The 24,567-nt window shown below is 45.7% G+C and overlaps 1 protein-coding gene across 1 annotated transcript in view; it reads right to left on the reverse strand.

Moving 5' to 3' along the window:
• Positions 1-18,023: 18,023 nt before the first annotated feature.
• Positions 18,024-24,567, reverse strand: part of LOC308628585 (barrier-to-autointegration factor-like) — a 144,109-nt gene continuing 137,565 nt past the window's right edge. Inside the window, exon 2 of the mRNA XM_081255675.1 lies at positions 18,024-18,876. Within this exon, the coding sequence (XP_081111801.1) occupies positions 18,555-18,824 (270 nt within the window). The 5' untranslated portion in view covers positions 18,825-18,876 and the 3' untranslated portion in view covers positions 18,024-18,554. The remainder of the gene's footprint in view (positions 18,877-24,567) is intronic.

Here is a 24,567-nt window from a genome sequence, read left to right on the forward strand (position 1 = left end):
GGCTGACCTGTCACCAGTCTGAAAAGATGACCGCTATGGTAGAAGAAGAATCAAAGAGAAGGCGGGCAGATGGAACAAGCATCCGCCCTACTTTCCTGCAAGCAGGAGGCTTGTGTCACCTACAGGTGGCACTTGGAGTGAGGGAAAACCCTGCCCCAGTTTTCCCCTGGGAAACTTTCCTTCCTTGACCCTCCCTGCTTCTGGGAAAACACCGACTGCTCTGGATTCACCTGAGCTTGGCATTGCATGGAGGTCAGGAGCGTAGATTCTGGAGCCAGGTTCAATCCCTGGTTCTGCTGTGTGACATTGGGCAAGTTACTGAGCTGCTCTGTTCCCTCAGTTTCCTCATGTGTAAAATGGAGATCACAGAACCTGCACCTCCTTGGGTCAGGGTGAGAATTGAATGAGTTAAGGTATGTCCGGGCCCAGAGCACTCACTGCCTGTGATACAGCAAATGAGAAATAAGTGTTTCTTGGTACCATTGTCAATACTACTGCTAATAATAATTAATAATGTTCTCCAAGCGCTTCCCAAATCCATGAGCCTGTGTGAAATCTTTAGATGCATGATATAATCTTCATAAAACCCCAGTAGGTTCTGGAACTATTGGATAGTGGTGATGGTTGCACAACATTGTGAACGTGCTTAGTGCCAGCAAATTGTGAATGGTGCACTTTAAAATGGTTAAAATGGTAAATTTTTGTTATATATATTTCACCACACACACACACACACACACACACAAAGTCCACTAGGGTAGAAGCTATTGTGTTCACTCCTTTATTACAAATGAGAAAAACTGAAGTCAAAGAGCCCCTGTGCTCGCCCCGGGGTCCCAGAGCTGGGAGTGGCTCAGCCTGGATTTTATCCCAGCATGTTTGGCACTGTTGTGAACACAAAGACCCAATGGGCTGTGCCATTTCCGCCCCCTCATCCCTTCCTCCTTTCCTCATTCTATTCTTTCATCCAATAAACTTGAGTTGTACCCCTACTATGTGCCAGGTCCTTTACCAAGTGCTGGGGATTCAACAGACAGCAAGGGAGACAGTCCTCAAACACTCTCCCAAAGGAACGTGCATTTACCACCTGAGCTAGTGCTGAGAAGTATAGGGAGAGAAGATGATAACTGGTTTGAACCAGTCAGGGGAGCTTGGTGATGGCGTCTTGGAGGAAGTGACAAAGTCAGGAGTGAGAGATGAAAGAAGTCCTCAAAGGGAGGTGGGAGTAGAAGAACATTCTTGGCAGAGGAAGCAGCCATTCGTGCAAAGGCCCTGGGGCTCGTGTGGCTGGTGAGGAGAGGCTGGGAGAGATGGAGGAAGCCAAGGGTGGAGAGGACCACAGGGGTCTGGCCACACAGGCTGCCCCTGGGGAAGTTTTGCCTTTGTCTTAAGAGTAATGGGGGGACTTCCCTGGTCGCGCAGTGGTTAAGAATCTGCCTGTGGGCCTCCCTGGTGGCGCAGTGGTTGAGAGTCCGCCTGCCGATGCAGGGGATACGGGTTCGTGCCCCGGTCTGGGAGGATCCCATATGCCGCGGAGCGGCTGGGCCCGTGAGCCATGGCCGCTGGGCCTGCGCATCCGGAGCCTGTGCTCCGCAACGGGAGAGGCCACAACAGTGAGAGGCCCGCATACCGCAAAAAGAAAAAAAAAAAAAAAAAAAAAAAAAGAATCTGCCTGCCAATGCAGGAGACATGGGTTCGAGCCCTGGTCCTGGAAGATCCCACATGCCGCAGAGCAACTAAGCCCGTGCGCCACAACTACTGAAACCTGCGCACCTAGAGCCTGTGCTCTGCAACAAGAGAAGCCACCACAATGAGAAGCCTGTGCACCGCAACGAAGAGTAGCCCCCGCTCGACACAACTAGAGAAAGCCCGCGTGCAGCAACAAAGACCCAATGTGGCCAAAAATAAATTAAAAAAAAAAAAAAAGTAATAGGGGCCTTTCAGGGGTTGAAGCCAGGAAACATGACCTAATTCGCCACCCCCAGGAAAGCCCACCTCTCCCTAGCCTCGATATCCCACCAGCAGCAACAAGGATTCCAAGCAGTGTTCCTGCAAGACCTCTCCACACCCTCATCCTCCACACCATACAGGGCCTTACCTGCCCTGCAGCCCTCTACATGTGCCCTCCCCCAGCCTGCCCTCCTCCCGGCTTTATTCCTCTCCAGAGACCCCCTGTGACCCTGTGTATTTCACTTCTCGGCTTGGCTCTCCCCCCAGGAAGGAAGGCTCCTCAAGCCAAAGACTTTTGTCTCCATAGTGCCCCCAGCACCCAAACAGGGCTCACGAATCAGGCACCCAACCATTGAAAGGAGTCCGAATGCCACGTGCAGATGGGACAGGAACAAGAGTGGGGGGCCAGGTAGGGATCTGCTGCAGGAGTTTGCGTGGAGGTAGCGGTGCTTGGTCTGCAGAAAAACGGGAACGTTCCAGAGTGGTCGGGAGCAGACCTAGAAAGGCTTCTGAAGATCATCTTGTCCCAGGAGAGGGGGACAGGTTTCCTTCTCAGAGGAGAGACGGCCCAAGGTCAACCTGGGTGTGAGAGTAGCACTGAGATTAGAAGCCTAATCCAGTCTCCACCCAGCAGGCCAAATCTGATCGCACCCTCCCACCCAGACCCCTCCTATTTTCCTGCTACTCAAGAAGCCAAAAGCCAGCCTCCAGGTCTTTGCCCTCCTGGTCTTTCCCTCCTTGATGTAGTCTCTGCCTTCTCCTCCCTCTTGGTCTAGCTTCAAGGCTCAGCTCCAATGCCAGTTGTCCCAGAAGTGTAGGGGAGGGGGGAAATGGGAGGGAGTGGAGGGGAAGGGAGAGCAGGTTAAAACACGGGAGTTCTTCGGATTCACTCATTCATTCACCAAACTGCTTTTGAGCCCCAAGTATATGCAGGCTTCAGGGTGACGGAAAGCAGGCTGAGGAAGCTCTTCTGCTTCGTGGAGCTGACCGTCAAGTGGGGAGATGGACATTAACTATTGGAACAAATTATTATGATTCTGGTCACTACTATTATTATTCTTTTGAACAGTATGTATAGAGGTGAGCTGACCTCACTGGACGTCAGAATCTGAAGGAGACGTCCTGGAAATACAGGGCTCCCTGCCCGGCCAGTGTCCTCATGACAGTGACAGCCAGCACTCGGGTTCTCTGTGCATTGCTTTGTTCCATCTGCAGAGTAACCCCAGGGGCTAGCATCCCTATCTCCATTGCTCAGAATCCAAACACTGAGGCACAGAGGGGCCTCCCCCTGACAGAGAGCAGGGCTGGCAGCCAGAGAAAGCTGGGCTGTTGAATGCTTACCTCCTACGGCCCCTCCTTAGAAGGCACTCCTGGACTACCCCGTCTTACCCTGCCTTGCTTCTCTTCCTGGCACATAGAGACGGATCTATTTTTTATCCGTCTCCTCCACGAGAATGTAGAACCAAAGGAAGCATACTGATGACTCATCCCCTGCTGGTGCACACACCCGAAAATAATTGTATTTAGAAAGAAATGAGTGCAGTTGACTTTGATTAGCCCTTTAAAATCATACCAGGTCTGGGAGGTCTCCTATTGACAGAAATCCTTGCTAGACTTGCTTGGTTCACACTCTTGCTCCCAGGGCCGAGCACAATGCCAGGCACATAGTAGGTGCTCAGTAAAGACCTGTTGAGGAAATGAATGGATGAGCGAAATCATTGGGGTCTTTCCTTCCATCACGGCTAAATTATGGCCCCACTATCACCCTTTCCTCCTCTCTCCTTCCCTCCTTCCTTCCTGCTCTCCGCAACGTTTGAGTCCCTACTAGCTGTCATGCACTTATGCAGAGCCTCGGATAAGAAACTAAAAGTGACACAAAGCTCACACTACTGGGTTCGATAGACACATTTTTTTAAATTCCCTTTAAGATAATTCCCTGATGGTCCAGTGATTAGGACTCCGTGCTTCCAATGAAGGGGGCCTGGGTTCGATCCCTGGTCGGGGAACTAGGATCCCACATGCCACACGGTGCAGCCAAAAAAAAAAAAAAAAAAATGTAATGTACCAAACACTATTTAATTTATTTTTCTATCCCTTGCTTATTTTTTTCAGCTTTGGTATACTTAATATACAAAAATGGCACACCTTTAATGTATAAATTTTTGTGAATTCGGACGTACGCAGGTACCCGTGATGCCATTGCCACAGTCAAGGGAACAAGCATATCCATCACCCCTCGAAGATTCCTGTGTCCCTTGCTTTTCTTTTTCTTTTTCTTCTTTTGTAGTACAAACACTTACCCTGAAATGTACCTGCTCAACAAGTTTTTGTTTGTTTGTTTGTTTGTTTGTTTTTGCAGTACGGGCCTCTCACTGTTGTGGCCTCTCCCGTTGTGGAGCACAGGCTCCGGGCACGCAGGCTCAGCGGCCATGGCTCACGGGCCCAGCCGCTCCGCGGCACGTGGGATCTTCCCGGACCGGGGCACAAACCCGTGTCCCCTGCATCGGCAAGCGGACTCTCAACCACTGCGCCACCAGGGAAGCCCCTCAACAAGTTTTTAAGTGCATGATGCCACTGTGTTAACTACAGGACCTAGGTTGAAGAGCAAATCTCTGGAACTTTCTCATCTTGGAGTTAGACCAAAGCTAGAGGGGGAACAATCCATTCTTTGGGGGGTGGGGTCGGGGTAGAGTGTAGAGAGCGGGGTCAGTGGAGAAGGCTTCAGAAGGAGCAGAAGTCTGAGGAAGACTCTGAAAAATGTCCAGAATTTCATCTCTTGTGGGCCATGGAAACTGCTGGAACAAAAGTGTGGAGGCAGAGAGAGACAATTATTTTATGATATCACTTATACGTAGAATCTAAAAAATACAAAAAACTGGTGAATGTAACAAAAAAGAAACAGAGGGCTTCCCTGGTGGCGCAGTGGTTGAGAGTCTGCCTGTGGATGCAGGGGACACGGGTTCATGCCCTGGTCCGGGAGGATCCCACATGCTGCGGAGCGGCTGGGCCTGTGAGCCATGGCCACTGAGCCTGCACGTCCGGAGCCTGAGCTCCGCAACGGGAGAGGCCGCAGCAGTGAGAGGCCCGCATACCAAAAAACAAACAAACAAACAAACAAATAAATAATTTTTTTGGCCTCAAGGCATGTGGGATCTCCGTTCCTCCACCAGCAATCAAAACTGCGCCCCCTGCATTGGAAGCACGGAGTCTTAACAACTGGATTGCCAGGGAAGTCCCTGTATAAAGTTTTCAAAAAATAATAGTAAAAAAATAAAATGCAAAAAAAAAAAAGTAAAGTGGCAGCTGACATCAGAGGAACCCCAGGGACCTAGGGTAGCTAAGTGTGAGGGGTTTTGTAGGGAGTAGCAGTTTGTCAAGCCAGTGAGGCCTTTTTAAAGTACTTATGACTCAAGTAGCTGCATATTTAACTAGTGGTTATATCTGCAGCAGATTTTACATCAACATTAGAAGGGTTTCATTTTTTACGTTTATTGAGGCATAATTTACACATCATAAAATTAACCCATTTAAAGAGCACAAGCCAATGATTTTTAGTAAGTTTACCTGACTGTGCCACCTTCACTATAATCTAATTTTAGAATCTTTCCGTCACTCTCAAAGGATCCCTTGGGTCCATTTACAGTTAATCCCGTTTGCTCCATCAGCCCCAGGCAACCACTAATCCACTTTCTGTCTTGATGCATTTGCTCATTCTGGACATTTCATATAATTGGAACTCCTACTCTCTGTGGCCTTTTGCATCTGGCTTCTTTCACTGAGCATCATGTTTTCAAGATTCATCCGTATTGTAGCCTGTGTCAGTGCTTCCTTCCTTTTTATGGCTCAATAATATTCTGTGGTATGGCTAGACCATGTTTTATTTATCCATTTAGCTGATGGACATTCAATTCTTCCAGTTCTGGGCTATTGTGAATAACGCCCTTAGAAATGTTGACCCAAAGGTCTGTATGGCCGCATGTTTTCATGTCTTTTGGGTAGATACCAAAGAGTGGACTGGCAGGATGGATGAGAAATTTATGCTTGTTAAAAAACCGCCAGTACTGTTTTAGGGACTTCCTTGGAGGTCCAGTGGTTAAGATTCTGCACTTCCACTGCAGGGGGCACAGGTTCTAAGATCCCGAATGCTGCACAGCATGGCCCAAAACAAAAGCAAAACCCTGCCAGTATTGTTTTAGAAGTGGTTTTAAATTTTTATTTATTTATTTATTTTTGGCTGTGTTGGGTCTTTGTTGCTGCGTGCGGGCTTTCTCTAGTTGCAGTGAGTGGGGGCTACTCTTCGTTGCGGTATGCGGGCTTCTCATTGCGGTGGCTTCTCTTGTTGCGGAGCACAGGCTCTAGGTGCATGGGCTTCAGTAGTTGCAGCACGTGGGCTTCCGTAGTTGTGGCATGTGAGCTCAGTAGTTGTGGCTCGCAGGCTGTAGAGCACAGGCTCAGTAGTTGTGGTGCATGGCCTTAGTTGCTCCAGAGCATGTGGGATCTTCCCGGACCAGGGATCAAACCCATGTCCCCTGCATTGGCAGGCGGATTCTTAACCACTGTGCCACTAGGGAAGTCCCGAGAAGTGCTTTTTAAAAGGATGCAGAGGGGGGCTTCCCTGGTGGCGCAGTGGTTGAGAGTCCGCCTGCCGATGCAGGGGACATGGGTTCGTGCCCCGGTCCAGGAAGATCCCACATGCCGCGGAGCAGCTGGGCCCGTGAGCCATGGCCGCTGAGCCTGCGCGTCCGGAGCCTGTGCTCCGCAACGGGAGAGGCCACAACAGTGAGAGGCCCGCATACCACAAAAAAAAAAAAAAAAAAAAAAAAAAAAAAAAGGATGCAGAGGGTGTCTTGCCCAGGCCTCAAGGCCCCCCAGATAGATGGTGGCCCCCCAGCTAGATGGCAGTGGAATCAGGATTGCAACAAAGCTGTCAGCCTGTACAGAGCATGTCCTTAACCACACACTCAGTCTCAGAAGCCCTTTGTTCATTTAGAAACTTGAAATCAACCCTCACTCACGTCCTTCTGGAAAAATCCCAGGCAATGAAATCTTTCCCCATTAAGTAGAATCTTTATTTTATTTTATTTATTTATTTATTTTTACTTTCTTTTGATTTTTTTTTTAGTTGAAGTATAGTTGATTTACAATGTTGTGTTAATTTCAGGTGTACAGCAAAGTGATTCAGTTATACCTATATATGTGTATATATTCTTTTTCAGATTCTTTTCCCTTATAGGTTATTACAAAATATTGAGTAGAGTTCCCCAGAATCTCTCTTTTAAAAGAATAGCCTCAGGGGCTTCCCTGGTGGCGCAGTGGTTGAGAATCCGCCTGCTGATGCAGGGGACACGGGTTCGTGTCCTGGTCCGGGAAGATCCCACATGCCGAGGAGGGGCTGGGCCCGTGAGCCATGGCCGCTGAGCCTGCGCGTCCGGAGCCTGTGCTCCACAACGGGAGAGGCCACAGCAGTGAGAGGCCCGCGTACCAGAAAAAAAAAAAAAAAAAAAGAATAGCCTCAGGGGGGCTTCCCTGGTGGCGCAGTGGTTGAGAGTCCGCCTGCTGATGCAGGGGACACGGGTTCGTGCCCCGGTCCTGGAGGATCCCACATGCTGCGGAGCGGCTGGGCCTGTGAGCCATGGCCACTGAGCCTGCGCGTCTGGAGCCTGTGCTCTGCAACAGGAGAGGCCACAACAGTGAGAGGCCCGCGTATGGCAAAAAAAAAAAAAAAAAAAAGAATAGCCTTAGGAAGTGTTGAAAGAAATGACCAAAGTTTGCAAAACCCTCCTTTGTCATCTGGTACTAAAATTAAGGTAACTGGAGTTGGGGGAAAGAGCTCAATGCGTGCAAATTTTGATTAACCTGAACATTAGCCATTCAACATTTTTGAGCATTTTTCATGGTTTGTATAGAATATATAATTTGATCAGTAGATTTTTTTTTTTAAAGAAAGCAGTTTCAGATTGGTAGTTTGGACTAAGATGGTGCAATCATGGCAAATTTTCTCTCTATTCACCACCTGTCCCTGTATTAAGAGAACTATTGGTGACAAATAGTCATTGGGTGTTACCTGTATATGTAAAATTAGGCTGGAAGCTAAGCAAGGTGGGGATTAAAAACCTTTCATGTTTGTATTCAGAAGACTTATTGTTCAGGGTCCTGTATATACAAGGTGCTGAATCAGTGCTTGTGGGAGGAGCAAACGTATGCATGAAAGCGTGGGAACTTAGCCCCTAGTATTATTAACTGTCAACCTTTGCTGAGGCCACCCTTCACATCAGGCATTGTGCTAGGCACTGGCTATAAACACAAACAGGTACTGTCCTGGCCTTCGGGGGGCCCTCAGGCCAGTGAGGGGCAGGCCAGGCCTCTTGTTCAAAAATTACCAAGGGGGGAAGGGTAAGCTGTGACAAAGTGAGAGAGTGGCATGGACATATATACACTACCAAACGTAAAATAGATAGCTAGTGGGAAGCAGCCGCATAGCACAGGGAGATCAGCTCTGTGCTTTGTGACCACCTGGAGGATAGGGAGGGTGGGAGGGAGGGAGACGCAAGAGGGAAGAGATATGGGAACATATGTATATGTATAACTGATTCACTTTGTTACACAGCAGAAACTAACACACCATTGTAAAGTAATTATACTCCAATAAAGATGTAAAAAAAAAAAATTACGAAGGGTTTCAAGCTGGCAACCAGTGTGGAGGCCTTCTGGGCACCAGCCTATGTGCAACCATACACGCTGTACAACCATGAAGGCAGCTCTGTGTGTTGGTTTATCTACACATGCAAACCTCTGAAAGGACTCACCAGAAATCATTCATGCTGTCTGAAGGGGCCCAGACAATGTCACTTCCATGTTCAAAAATTCTTTGTTGGTACCCCGTGTCACCCAGAGTAATAGCCAAGGTTCTGACCCCCGGCGGCCAGCACACCCACGCCCTGTTTCCTGGCTCTCATGTATTCTTCTCCTAGCTTTCTCCACTCACCCACTGTGCCTCCTCGTGCTGTTTTTGTCCAGTAAACCTTGCCCAGACCTGCCTCAGGGCCTATGTACTTGCTATTCTCCCCAAAGCCTCCTGGCTAATTCCCTTCGTGAAGTCACCTCCTAGCATTCCTAGCTGCTCTGGTTAAAGCTGCCACACCCTCTAATGCTCTACCCACCTCCACAAACCCCCTAGTCCCCTAATTTCCTTTCTTTTTCTCCATAGTACCTGCTATGTTTTAATAGACTTAATAATGGACTTGTTTTGTTTCATTTTGCCCCCCTCGCACTAGAGTGTAAGCTCCTCGAGGGGGGGGATTTGTGTGTGTATATGTCTTTTTTGATCTCTGCTATAGCCCCAGTGCCTGCAACAGCACCTGGGCTATAACAGGTGCTCAATAACTGTTTATTGAGGGAAAGAAGACAGACTTCTCATGTACAGGCAAACGTGGATCAAGCCTCTGAATTAAATACTATGATTGGTACCATATGAAGAAACTGAGGCATGTCAGGGAGTCCTACTATCAAGCCAGCTTGGTTAACCAGTATAAGAACCTCGGGACCATGGGGGAAGCTTTTGCTTTTCTTTCAATGCCTTTCTAGACTATTAGCATTTTGATTTTTTACCATGTGTCCATATTCTTTCTATTTAAGAAAAGAATCTACTACAGTTTTGTAGAGAAGTTGCACCAAGAGCCTGTTGTTAATTTCCTAGATTTCTGTCATTGGTTTCGTAGGGCGGTGCCTTGGCATTCAGGAGGCACTCAATATTTGTCTGTGGTGTGAATGGAGACAGACTGTATACTCAGCAGAGGGAGAAAAGGAGAGACACAGAGAGATTTAAGAACAGTGCTGGCAACCAATTAAGTGTAGTCCTGAAAATGTAGTGGGGGACTTCCCTGGTGGCACAGTGGTTAAGAATCCGCCTGCCAATGCAGGGGACATGGGTTCAAGCCCTGGTCCGGGAAGATTCCACATGCCGCAGAGCAACTAAGCCTCTGCGCCACAACTACTGAGCCTGTGCTCTAGGGCCTGCAAGCCACAACTACTGAGCCCACGTGCCACAGGTACTGAAGGCTGTGCGTCTACAGCCCGTGCTCCACAACAAGAGAAGCCACCGCAATGAGAAGCCCACGCACTGCAACAGAGAGTAGCCCCTGCTCGCCTCAACTAGAGAAAGCCCGCGCAGTAACGAAGACCCAACACAGCCAAAAATAACTAAATAATTAAATAATTTTTTAAAAATGTAGTGGGTAGCAAATTTCCTGATGGCGAGAGCCTACATTCTATTTTCTTAAGACTTTTTCATTGAGTTATAAAATAGCCTGTCCTCATCATTCATGGATTCTGTATTTGTGAATTCACTTACTCACTAAAATATGTTTGTAACCCCTAAATGCACACTCACGGTACTTCCGAAGTCTTTGACAAATATCTGAGTCTCCCGACAAGCACATTCCCAGCTGAAGTCAAACAAGGTGACCAACACCCTGACTTTTGTTTTGGCTCTGATACCGAGCACCAGTGTCCTTTCGTGGTCTATTTAGTGCCATGTTTTTTGCACATTTGCACTTTTTGTGGACTTTACTGTTTAAAGCAGCCCCCAAGCGTTGTGCTGAGGTGCTGTCTGTGTTCCTAAGTGCAAGAAGGTGTGATGTACTTTAAGGAGAAAACACATGTGTTAGAAAAGCTCCATCAGGCACAAACTGTAGCGCTACTGGCCCTTCATTCAACGTACATGACACAACAGTGTATGTTAAATAAGGTGCCTTTAAACAGAAACACACAATTTGGCCGAAGCTCCATGAAAAGGTCAGATCTAGGTAGATGAATAAAGCTATGCACCCGTTTTGAAAGTTTAAAAGAACAAAACAAAACAACAACAACAAAAAAAACCCAGAAACACACATAAAACAAGGTTATGTATTGATTGGTTGATGAAAATGTGACCAGAGACTCCCAGGAACCCAGCCCTGAATTCTACCCAGGAGCAATGGTTCAGTTTTACTAACTCAGTGTTTGTGGTGATGCTCTTTATAGAACATAACTATTGTGAACAGTGAGAATCGACTTATATACAGTGCCCTAATTTTAAGTGTACTGCTTGATGACTTTATCATTTTTATTTGATGACTTTTTATATATGGACACATCCTGCAACCACCATGCAGACCAACACCAACTAATAGAACATTTCCAGCATCCCAAATGTCCTCCCATCGCCTTTCCCCACTCCCCATCCAGTGGTAACCATGACACCAAGTTCTAGCACCATCGATTAGCTTTGCCCCTTCTTAGTTCATGTAAATAAAGTGATACATGTTTGTGAGAGTCATTCAAGCTGTCACGTCTCAATAATTTGTTCTTTTTTATTGCTGTAGAGTATTGCATGGTATGATTATACTAAAAATAATTGAACCATTCTCCTGTTGATGGATACTTGAGTTATTTCTAGGGTTTTTGTTGTTGTTCTTGTTATTAGTATATCCTATTACTTAAAAAAAAGAATAATGCATTTTCAGCTAAATAATATGTTCCCAAACATATTATTAAAACATTCCCAAACACCTGTATGATAACCTAGTAAGGATTTCTGGAAAATATAAAGCTTTTAAAATCACCTGATTATTTCACATTAATGAACTAGTTAACGGGAGCTTTGTGAAGTATGCGTCAATATTGTACAGTATGTATGGCATGCAATCATGTTATATAAAATTATTACTTTTTAAATGATTTTTGCCTGCAACAATTATAGTTGTAGTATTGTTGCAGACTCTATTTTTTAAAAAAATTAATTAATTTATTTATTTTTGGCTGTGTTCGGTCTGTTGCTGCGCACAGGCTTTCTCTAGTTGTGGCGAACAGGGGCTACTCTTCGTTGCAGTGAGCGGGCTTCTCATTATGGTGGCTTCTCTTGTTGTGGAGCACAGGCTCTAGGCACACAGGCTCAGTAGTTGTGGCTCGTGGGCTCTAGAGTGCAGGCTCAGTAATTGTGGTGCACGGGCTTAGTTGCTCCATGGCATGTGGTATCTTCCCGGACCAGGGCTCAAACCCATGTCCCCTGTATTGGCAGACAGATTCTTAACCACTGCACCACCAGGGAAGCCCTGTTATATAAAATTATGTTTCCTTTAACTATGGAAGGAAGCTGTACTGTAATGTAATTAAACAATGAAATAATGTGTTAAGGTTATTGGGATATTATCTAAAGTGGGCTTGATTCTGTAGCCCCAAAGGTACCCAGCAGAAGCTAACTCTGGGACCCATGAAGGGCTAAGTCTCCAGGGAGAGAATGGGTGAGATGAAATGAACAGTGTTGTGGGTTTTTAAAATTTATTTTATTTAAGTATAGTTGATGCACAGTGTTGTGTTAATTTCTACCGTACAGCAAAGTGACTCAGTTATATATATATATACATTATTTTTCATACTCTTTTCCATTATGGTTTATCACAGGATATTGAATTCCCTGTGCTATTCCCTGTGCTATACAGTAGGACCTTGTTGTTTATCCATTCTATCAATATATATAATAATTTGCATCTGCTAATCCCATATTCCCAGTCCATCCGTCTCTCACCCCCCTCCCCCTTGGCAACCACAGGTCTCTTCTCTATGTCTGTGAGTCTGTTTCTGTTTAGTAGATAAGTTCATTTGTGAAATGCATAGTGTTTAAATGGTAGACACTGATTTGGACCATTATTAAATGGATTCTATCATCTTATCTACCTATCTATATCTGTCTAGCTGGCAAAATGTCAGAGTGAATATTCGAGTGAAAGTCCAAATAAGAGGGAGTTTTGCATGTACTTCAGTACAAGGTAGAGACTTCAGAATTACTTTAGAGTAGTCCTTCTTTTGTCCTGGAACCACACCTTGCGTAAACCTTTAAGCTATGCAAATGAGCAAGGATTCCATACCCAGCCTTCTGAAGAGCTAGGGGTGGGGAAGGGGTGGTGGTGGGAGGGAGCCTACAATAGGCTGGAGGCTGAGAAGGGTAGGACCAGATCTCTTTCCCTTCACTGCTGGGTCTCCCAAGCGCAAGACGCTACTTATGCTCCCAGAGAACTTACTTTCTTGGGATTCGCCATGCCGTCAAAGTCAAGGCCACCTCAGAAAAGGAAACGGAAGCCTGTGTATAGCTGGAGGGCCAAAGGGACATATGTTCCCCAATTCCTGAGGGAACATCCCCCTAACACCCCTGGCACCAGCTTAGGCTGCAGGTGGTTTCTGGATGCCTGGAGGGGCACAAGACAAAAACAAGGTATGTTTCTTGAATCATGTTTTCCAACTTGATTGTCGGTTTGTAAGAAAGCTGTTGATTTCAGGGAGGTAGATCTTGCCATGGGCCAACTTATAGAAATCTTGAATTGCCTTCCGTAGCTGGTTGGTTTCTTCTCTGGGGGGTTTTAGGTATGTGAGCGTGTGATTTGGAAATAAGCCTTTGACCTTTTCCTTTGCAGTTGAGCCTGTGTCTCATTCTCTTGCTTTTGGCGTTGTTCCTTTGGAAGTTGACTGAATCGACCAAAATAGAGTTGGGTCTTTGAACAGCTAGTGGAAGGATGGGTGTCGGGGACAGAGGTTAGGGTTAGGGTGGAGAGCTTAATCAGTCTAACCAGAATAATGGCTGAAAGGGCTCCTTCACAGAACCCAGGCTCCAAGATGGGCACAGATGCCCAAGTGCAGTCCTAATTACCCTTGAAAATCCCTTAAATCACTTTTGTTACCTATTATCTTCCAAGGAAGGAACAAGATTACCTTATTGAGTACAGCTGAATTGACTGCTGTATTTAGAAATGTCATAACATTTCCCCCCTTCAAAAAAACAAAACAAACAAACAAAAAAACAACTTCAAATCCAGAATCACACCAGTCCAGAGCTGAAGTCATGTAAGTGAACACGAAAATACTGAGCATTTGTTCTATCTCCATAAACTTGTAAGATCCCTTTCCTCCCTTGGTTTCATCGGAAGCTCGCAGCCCTTACTCCCATCCCTTTGTAATTGACGTTCAGGCCCACATTTAAACACCGTCTTCAGCTTTCTTTTGCATGTTTTTTGTGGTTCCCCACATTGGATGCCCTTCCTTGCTTTACCTGCACAGAGAATTCAACCTTCGGAACCCCACAGACAGGGAGAGGGTCGTGTGCCGATTGTGAGGTTGGAACATTGGAGAAAGGTGCGGGGCTTCACCTTAGTAGGTGGGGCGGCTATGAAGCTCTGCTAGTTCCCCCAGCTGCCACCGACATCCCGGCTCCGAGAAACCTACAAAACTTACAAACGAATAGGTTTGTTCCTTTAGGCGATATTTGAGTCTTTTCCAGTGGATTCTAACTTGAAGGAGATAAGGGCAGTTACTACCCTACGGAGCACACATTCCATTCCGATGGAGGAGGCAGACTTTCTTATTTATTTATTTTTTGGCCACACTAGGGGCGTGTGGGGTCTTAGTTCCCCGACCAGGGATTGGAACCCGCGCCCCCTGCAGTGGAAGCGCGGAGTCTTAACTAGTGGACCGGCGGGGAAGTCCCAGACGTTTTTTTTTTTTTTTTTAATTTAGTTTTGGCTCTGTTGGGTCTTCGTTGCGGTGCGCGGGCTTCTCATTGCGGTGGCTTCTCTAGTTGCGGAGCACGGGCTCTAGGCGCGCGGGCTTCAGTAGTTGTGGCACACAGGCTCGGTAGCTGTGGCGCACGGGCTTAGTTGCTCCGCGGCATGTGGGATCTTCCCAGACCAGGGCTCGAACCCCTGTCCCCTGCATTGACGGGTGGATTCTTAACCACTGCGCCACCAGGGAAGACCCTGTACAAGCTTTTGTGTGGACCTACGTTTCCAGTTCTGTTGGATGTATATCTAGTCGAATAGTTGGGTCATATAGTAACTATTTAACTTTTTGAGGAACTGGTTTGGAACTTTTTGAAGTGTGACTCATAGAAATTTTAAAATTGCATATGTGGCTCGTATTATCCTACAGCTGGCCTAGAATGTCCCAAGCATTGTGATGAAAGGTTGGAAAGAATTTATACTAAAGGGTGTGATGGGGAGGCGAGGGCAATGCTGGGCAGAGGGTACCCTTCTATAACTTTTATATCTTACTTTATATACCTTCATCATCTCTGTTGATGATAACTGCCAAAGCCTGTTAACTGGTCTCCCTGCTCCAGGGCCAAATCTCCATCCAGCAGCCAGAGATATTTTTAAAAGTGTAATTCTGATCATGCTATTCCCTGTTGAAAACACTTCAATGGCCTGTTCCAATTATATCAAATGTAAATTCTTTCCCATGGCCTGGCACTCATTAGTTGCTCAGGAAATATTTGTTGAACAAATAATGGAAAATATTTTATGTCTTTTTTTTGTTTCAAATCTATATATTTTTTAAATTTAAAGAAATTTCAAATTGAAAAAAGTAAAACACTTAAAATTTATATTTCAGGGCAACATCCCATGTGCAGTATAAGTCCATTTTCCTGTATCTTCTCCATCACTGGGTATTCATCTTTTTAATTTTTAACTATGGCCTATTTGCTGGGTGAAAAGTATCTTGTTTTAAATTTGGATTTCTTTGTTAACAAGTAGGTTGAGCATCTTCTGTTTGTTCACTATTTGTTATCTGGTTTTATGACCAAATTAATGATTATAAGCTTACTTTGTTTTTATCAAAAAGTATTCTTTTCCACATGAAAGATCTCCAACCTTTGTCTATGTCATAGTTGTCCTTTGTTAGGTTAACAACAATAGATTTTTTTTTTTTTTTTAATTTGACCACACTGCTCAGCTTGTGGGATCAGAGTTCCCCAACCAGGTATTGAACCTGCGTCCTAGACAATGAAAGTGCAGAGTCCTAACCACTGGACTGCCAGGGGACTCCCAACAATGGATATTTTAAAAAATGTCTTCTAGAAGAAAATGCATGCTTACAAATAAAACTAATTTAAAATACAGGTTAAAAAAAAAAGATTGGTTATAAAGCAGAAACTAACACACCATTGTAAAGCAATTATACTCCAATAAAGACGTTAAAAAAAAAAAAGATCGGTCTGTTAGGAACATGGTTAATAAAGAAGAATAAATAGTAGCTGATATTTATATGGCAAGTGTTATTTTTTATTTTCTTGGCTGCGTTGGGTCTTTGTTGCTGCGCGTGGACTTTCTAGTTGCAGAGAGCGAGGGCCACTCTTCCTTGCGGTGCGCGGGCTTCTTATTGCCGTGGCTTCTCTTGCTGCGGAGCACAGGCTCCAGGCGCGCGGGCTTCAGTAGTTGCAGCACACAGGCTCAGTAGTTGTGGCTCTCAGGCTCTAGAGTGCAGGCTCAGTAGTTGTGGCGCACGGGCTTAGTTGCTCCGCGGCATGTGGGATCTTCCTGGACCAGGGCTTGAACCTGTGTCCCCTGCATTGGTGGGTGGATTCTTAACCACTGCGCCACCAGGGAAGTCCTGGCAAGTGCTATTTTACCTAGAGCATCCTTTATCCCCTGGGGCTAGCAGTCTTTTTTTTTGGTAAAAGTTCATATAGTAAATAGTTTGGACCATATATTCTGTCCCAACTACTTCATTCTGCCATTATAAGAGCCACAGACAATAAATGAACGGGGGTGTCTGTATTCCAATAAACCTTATTAATGGATACTGAAGTGTGAGACTTCATAATTTTCACATGCCATGAAATACTATTCACTGAAGTTTTTTTCCCAACCATTGAAAAAAATGTAAAAAACATTCTTAGTTCTTGGGCTATGCAAAAACAGGAAGTAGACCAGACAAATGTGGCCCACGGGCTATAGTTTGCCAACCCCTGCTTTATCCCTTTTGAGCTTGACTATAGCTCAGTGAGGTGGACAGGTAGGCATGACTCTCCACTTACAATACATGCAGGAGCAGGTTCAGGGAGGTGAGGGCATGGAGCTCACATAGTCTGGCTGGGTCCTGCCCCATCACACACAGATGCTCAAAGGAAAAACCAACAAGAGCAAACAATTCCATGGAAGCCAAAAGCTTTTATTCAAATCCAGACTGTTATAGGTTTTAGAAACTTAAGTTTTTAATGAATCTAAAGCTTTAATGATTCCACCCTAGACCAAATACTTTGAAAAAGGAATACCATGTCCCTTTGAGTGTAGCTATTTCAACACTTTCCTTGCCCAACTGGATCCCATCAGTGCTATCCACTTTAAACTCAGAGGGTGGGATTTTTAAACAACCAGGATAATTGGAGGGCAGTAGAGCCCCAGCTTCAGAGCGTAGAAAGACTTAGAATCTTGTCACTTATTTGTTGTGTGACTTTGGACAAGCTGCCAACCTCTCCATAAAAAGATCATCATCTAGGGTTTCATTTTCAGTGCAAATTTGAATCAATGCCATAAAAATAGGAGTCAAGTCCCAGTTTTTGTCTGAATGTGAAATAATACAAATTCCTTAGACACACCCCCCCCACATTAATTTAAGGCTCCAATAATCTCCAGGCACAAAGGACCAAGAGGCCTGAGGCACCTATATGTGTCTAGGCTCTGACAACTAGGGCAACCCCATGTGAGTAGGTAAACAGAAATACCCACCCTCCATTATCAGGGGTAGTCTTGAATGATTAGCTTTATTTTTTTAAATTTAAATTGATTGATTGATTGCTGTGTTGGGCTCCCGTTGCTGCGTGAGGGCTTTCTCTAGTTATGGCGAGAGGGGGCTATGCTTTGTTGTGGTGCGCAGGCTTCTCACTGCAGTGGCTTCTCTTGTTGCACGGGCTCTAGGCTTGTGGGCATCAGTAGTTGTGGCACGCAGGCTCAGTAGTTGTGGCGCATGTGCTTAGCTGCTCCGCGGCATGTGGGTTCTTCCTGGGCCAGGGCTCGGACCTGTGTCCCCTGCACTGGCAGGCGGATTCTTAACCACTGTGCCACCAGGGAAGCCATTGAATGATTGGCTTTAAACGTCGCCAAGTCTTCAGGAGCACAACCCACTCAGAAAATATGGGAGAGTGGAATACATCCTACCCGGCTGGTGTAAAAAGTGGAGTTAAAATAAGGAAAGTAGCTGGCATGGAGTGGATCAGGCAAAACAATGGCTATTTGTATTAGTTCAGTGGCAGAGTACTAATTTAGGAATTTCTTGGATGTGGGTTTTGAAATATTGACACGCCTGCCTGGGTGAGGGCAACCTGGTGTGACTCTTAAGACCTCCTATGGAGTGGTGCTGAGGCTGCCAGAGTGGGAATCTGTTTGGGGTTGTTTTTTTTTTTTTTTTTTTTTTTGGAAGGCTACTGACTTTATTGATTTAAAAAAACTTTACAAGGACAGTGACTGTTCTGCCAGAAAGAGGACCAAATGGCATAAAACAGACCCGAGGTGGGAGCAGGGGGCAGGCGGGGACAGTGCCAGGAATCACTCAGAAAAGCTGGTAACTGCTGTCACGAAACTGGCAGGAAAAGGCTAAGGGAGATGCATGCAAGGGTAAGAATTCCAAAAATGCTGAAATGGTGAGGGGAGAGAACTCCCAAAAGACCCTGGAGTACATGGGAGCTGCGCACGACAACAGCAGTCTTTTCCTTTGTAGAGGACGGGGGAGGAGTCCTCACTTGGCTGCAAACTCTGGAGACTTAGTGCTGAGGCTCGGGGTGGGGGGCTCCCCAGAGAGCATCACAAGAACACGTAGCACCACTCTCGAAGGCGCCCGAAGCAATCCCGCGACTGCTTGGTGTTGGCGCCGCATGTGTCCTTCAGCCATTCCCAGAAAAGATCTTCATCTTTCTTTAGCACCAGAAACTGACCAAGGACCACATAGGCCTTGTCAAAGCCCCTTTCCTCCAGCTTCTTGCCCAGGACTTCGCCAATCCCGGCCAGGCTTCCAGCTGGCTTTTCCCGCATGGGCTCTGCCATGAAATCTCTGTGCTTTTGGGAGGTTCTCATCTTGATCAGGCTTAATCTGGGAATCCTGTAGCTCTGGTTCCCATAACGGCTTCTCCCACCGATCCCTCAACCCACTAGTGTTTTGTCTTGTTTTGTTGAAGTAACAATAGCTTTAGTGAGATAGAATTCACATACTATACAACTCTCCTAGGTGTATAATTAATTCAGGGGTTTGTAGTGTAGAGAGTTGTGCAGCCACCACCATGGCCAATTTTGAACATTTTCATTTCTCCCCGCAAATCCCATACCCGCTAACAGTCCCTATTCCCTGTCCCCACAGCTGCTGGCAACCACTAATCTGTTTTCTGTCTCTATGGAGTGACCTATTCTGGCCATTTCGTATAAATGGAATCAGACAATATGTGGCCTTTTGTGTCTGGCTTCTTTCACTCAACATATTGTTTTCAAGGTTCATTAAGATAGCGTGTGTCAGTGTGTAACTCCTTTTAATGGCTGAATAATATTCCATGGTAGGATATGCCACTTTTATTTATCCATTCATCAGTTGATGGACATTTTGAGTTGTTTCCAGAGGTGAAATGACACTTTATTGGACTAGTTCTTGGGCCAGTTAACCTCCTGTCTTGGCCTCCCCATCTGTAAAATGGGGTAATAGCTCCCAATCACAGGCAGGGCCAGGACTAGCCTACACAGACCCTTTGCTCGAATTAAGAATTGCCTCTCTTGACAGACACCCGTCTCATCCCAGGGCAGGGGAGCCTTTGTTGCCAGAAGCAAATTTGGCCAGGGGTTCCTAGCCTGGATTTCAGCCCAGTGTTTTGTTTTGTTTTTTAACGTAGAGTGTTTTAATTAATTAATTAATTTATTTATTTATTTATTAGTTTTGGCTGTGTTGGGTCTTTGTTGCTGTGTGGGAACTTTCTCTAGTTGTGGCGAGTGGGGGTTACACTTCATTGTGGAGCATGGGCTCTAGGTGCGCAGGCTTCAGTAGTTGTGGCACGTGGGCTTAGTTAGTTGAGGCACGAGGGCTCAGTAGTTGTGGCTTGTGGGCTCTAGAGCACAGGCTCAGTAGTTGTGGTGAACGGGCTTAGTTGCTTCATGGCATTTGGGATCTTCCCAGACCAGGGCTCAAACCCGTGTCCCCTGCATTGGCAGGCGGATTCTTAACCACTGTGCCACCAGGGAAGTCCCCAGTGCTTTGATTTTAGCTTTATATTTTCCATTAAAAATACCATTTTCCAAAGTCATGTGTCAGCTCCTGTTTTCTCCCACCCCCTTCAATGAGGTTATGTCAAACACTTGCAATATAGATTCACTTGTTACTGTCTGCATTCCATCCTAGGATCCCCCAATATCCCTCTTGATTTTTAAAAAAATTTGTGTACAGTAAAGTTCACTCTTTTTTCTTTTTTTATAAATTTATTTTATTTATTTATTTTTGGCTGCCTTGGGTCTTTGTTGCTGCGCGCGGGCTTTCTCTAGTTGCAGCGAGCGGGGGCTACTCTTTGTTGAGGTGCGTGGGCTTCTCATTGTGGTGGCTTCTCTTGTTGTGGAGCACGGGCCCTAGGCGCGCGGGCTTCAGTAGTTGTAGCACGTGAGCTCAGTAGTTGTGGCTCGTGGGCTCTAGAGTGCAGGCTTAGTAGTTGTGGTGCACAGGCTTAGCTGCTCCATGGCGTGTGGGATCTTCCCAGACCAGGGCTCAAACCCGTGTCCCCTGCATTGGCAGGCAGATTCTTAACCACTGCACCACCAGGGAAGCCCCAATAAAGTTCACTCTTGGTGAGGTTCTTTCAGTTTTGCAGATGCATAGCGTCATGTATCCCCCTCCCCCACTATCAAAATGAACACCTTAAAAATTCCTCCACATCCCCCCAGCCCCGTAGTTGACTCCTCCTTCTCCCTGCCCCTTCCTGACACTGATCTGCTGCCCCACGCTTTGTACGATACACACACTGGACAACTACAAGCATGGCTCCGCTCCTGGGGTTGTCAGGACATGTAAATGAATGCATGGGAATCACTCAGGATGGAGCCTGGCACTCAGGAGCCTGGCACGTGAGTGCCCATCACATCAGAGCTGTTGTAACTATCAGACTGGGCTTTGTCCACTGTGGGGTGAGGGTGGGGATGCTGGACACCAGCAAAGCACAACAGGCTGCCAGGGGTGTGAGTCAGCACTGCCGGTGGGGCACGTAAAAACGCCCAGCCCCAGTCTCACCCTAAACCTACTTGAAAGAGTCTTCCTGGTACAGGATGTTTTTTTGGCCGCACTACGAGGCATGAGGGACCTTACGTTCCCAACCAGGGATTGAACCCGCGCCCCCTGCAGTAGAAGTGGAGAGTCTTAACCACTGGACTGTCAGGGAAGTCCCAGGCAGGATGTTTAACAAGCCTTTCCTGGATGGTGATGCTGAAGGTCCTGGGACATGCGCTGAGAAACTGCTTTGGGGTGACTTGTATAATGTGGATCAGAAAGTGCTAGAGAAGTTCTGGTGACCCTGCGGGGGGAATGGGGACAGAGGAGGTGTTCCATGGCGCCAGCTCTGGCTGAACCTGGGAACCCATTGTACCAGATGAAACAACCAAGAAAAATGGTACAAGGGTGGAAGTCTCAGATAAGGGCCACCTGGACTCCCTACCACCGACCCGCTCCTGAGCCCTGGGGTCTCAGCCTTCTCATCTCAGAGATTCCCTGTAGCTCTGCTCAAATGCTATATAGTTTTGATGTGTATTTCCTCCAAATGTTATTATTACAGTATTATATGCACATGATTCAAAAAAAATTCAAACAGCACAGCAAGAATCGACACACTTTCCATTAAGGGCCGGAAAGTAAGTACTTTCGGCTTTGAGGGCCGTACGACCTCTGGTCTTTATTGCAGCTTCTAATCCTGCCTTTGTAGGGTGAAAGCAGCCATAGACAATACATACATGAATGACTGTGTTCCAATGAAACTTATCTTTTTTAATATGGAAAATTAAAAAAATTTATTGGCATACAGTTGATCTACAATGTTGTGTTAGTTTCAGGTGACAGCAAAGTAAATCAGTTACACATATACATATATCCACTCTTTTTTAGATTCTTTTCTCTTATAGGCCATTACAGAGTATTGAGTAGAGTTCCCTGTGCTATACAGTAGGTCCTTACTAGTTATCTATTTTATATACAGTACTGTGTATATGTCAATCCCAATCTCCCAATTTATCCCTCCCCTACCTTACCCCCTGCAATAAAAGTCATTTTTACAAACAAGTGCTTCCATATTTGGTCCACGGGCCATAGTTTACTAATTCCTGTGGAAAAGTAAAGTAAAAAGTAGACACAGAATCCCCCCCCCACTTCCTCCAAGGAAACCACTGTTAATTTTCTTGTGCACAGTATTGTGGCTAAAAGCACAAAAGTCAAGTTGTTACATGAAGGCGAAATAAAACAAGCTAGGTAACATCATAAGTTTAAGTGAAACCAAAAAAACCCAGACCACTTTCCACCCTCTTCGATGCCTTGAATGTAACAGAGATACAAGCATATTTGTTTTTGAATTGATAAAGCAAATCAGAATCGATAAGTAACAATAGAAATGATCTAACATAAATGGCTCCTATGTTTAGGGTAATGACCAACTTAGTAGGTGTTCCAGAAATGTTTGTGGCATCGTTTGATTAAAAAAAAAAAAAAAAAACACAACTCCGGAATGACAGTCATTCTCCTAGAGAATCAGGGCAGTTCAATTTCAATTTGGCCCAGTTAATTAAATGCAACATTTGAAGCAGGGCTATAGCAATCATGTAGATTTATTAATTGAAGATTCGTTTTCTCTGCCCTCTTCTTTTGAATTTCTACTCTTAGAGTATCTAAGAATTTAATTCTGTCTTAGTTGTATTTTATCACTGCCCTCCTGCACTCATTTTCTTGGGGAGTTCCTTCAAGTCAATAGCAGAATTAACCTCTGAATAATAATAAATAAAAAACAAGTACAGGGCTTCCCTGGTGGCGCAGTGGTTGAGAGTCTGCCTGCCGATGCAGGGGACACGGGTTCGTACCCCGGTCCGGGAGGATCCCACATGCTGCAGAGTGGCTGGGCCCGTGAGCCGTGGCCGCTGAGCCTGCGCGAGAGGCCACAACAGTAAGAGGCCCACGTACCACAAAAAAACAAAACAAAACAAGTACAAAGTGGTTAAATTAGGACTCGGGTAAAAGGTCACTTTTTCTCTAGGCCTTGATTTTTCTTATTGTGAGAAAAAATATCTCAGTAACACCAAATCCTGAAACACATTGTTCTTTGCCACTTAAAAATACTATTGTTGATGTTTAAAGAAATTCAAAAGGCTCTCTCAAAATGTAGATACTTGAAGTATAGACAAGAATTCCCAGGGGCTTCCCTGGTGGCGTATGGTTAAGAATCCGCCTGCCAATGCAGGGGACACGATTCGAGCCCTGGTCCGGGAAGATCTCACATGCCACAGAGCAACTAAGCCCGTGCGCCACAGCTACTGAACCTGCTCTCTAGAGCCCGCAAGCCACAACTGCTGAGCCCGTGTGCCACAACTGCTGAAGCTCACGTGCTAGAGCTGTGCTCTGCAACAAGAGAAGCCACCGCAATGAGAAGCCCTACACTGCAAAAAAGAGTAGCCCCCACTCACCGCAACTAGAGAAAGCGCATGCACAGCAACAAAGACCCAACGCAGCCAAAAATAAATAAATAAATAAATAAATAAATAATTTATTTTAAAAAAAAGAATTCCCTTTCTGCTTTACTTTGGTAGACATGCTGGGGAGAAGCAGAGATTATTTGTGAATAAAAACTACTTTCTAAAGAAATATGGTAATTATTAATATAGGATATCTTTCTGTATTAAGTCTTTGGAGGTTCTGGACTATTTAAAGAAAAAAAAGAGATAGAACACTCACCAGGGTGCCTGGCATGTAGTAAATGCTTAATAAACGTTGTCCCTTTTTTGTGTGTAATTTTCTTTAACACGAAAGGGACCTTGGTGTTCTTAAGCTGGTTTGTTGCCCTCAGAACCTGAGACTCTTTCCCTATCAACCTTGATATCAAATGCCATTATTTTAATTAATTTAAATTCCCTGAGTTCCCATCTGGCAGATGAAATCCAGTTGCTGCTTGCAACAGTTACTGCACTCCTAACAGTGGTGCAAGAAATCTGCCTATTGCCATGTGTATTCGTTGATTCAATCAAAATTATTTCCTGAGCAAGGGCTATGGAAGGAAAGAACTACTTCCTGACCGGCCGCAGAGCCCAGTAGCTTAGCTGTGCTCTGTGTCTAAGTGTCCTAAGAGATGGGAGAGAGGGGTTCTGAGAAAGGGCATTTCCAGCTGGAAGGATGAGCCAGCCTCATCAGCCAGGGGACCCAGATTACTGCTCTAAAGCAAGATTTCATTTTTTCTGCCTCCATCCAGACCTCGAGTACGGGGGCCAGGAAAGGCGTTTGGCCGATATTTGTTGAAAGAGTGAATGACTAAGTGTGAGGTTAAATAAATTTTACTTTTAACACATAGATATTCTCCACCCTCATTTTCAAATGTCTTTGAAAATAATTTTCCAAGTCAGCAGTTTATTTTCAGGCTTATTAGTAGAAAAGTAAGTTGAGGGCTTCCCTGGTGGCGCAGTGGTTGAGAGTCCGCCTGCCGATGCAGGGGACACGGGTTCATGCCCTGGTCCGGGAGGATCCCACATGCCATGGAGCAGCTAGGCCTGTGAGCCATGGCCGCTGAGCCTGCACGTCTAGAGCCTGTGCTCCGCAGCGGGAGAGGCCACA

The sequence above is a fragment of the Mesoplodon bidens genome, assembly GCF_964165515.1.
Source record: "Mesoplodon bidens genome assembly, chromosome: 15".
Classification (NCBI taxonomy): Eukaryota; Metazoa; Chordata; class Mammalia; order Artiodactyla; family Ziphiidae; genus Mesoplodon; species Mesoplodon bidens.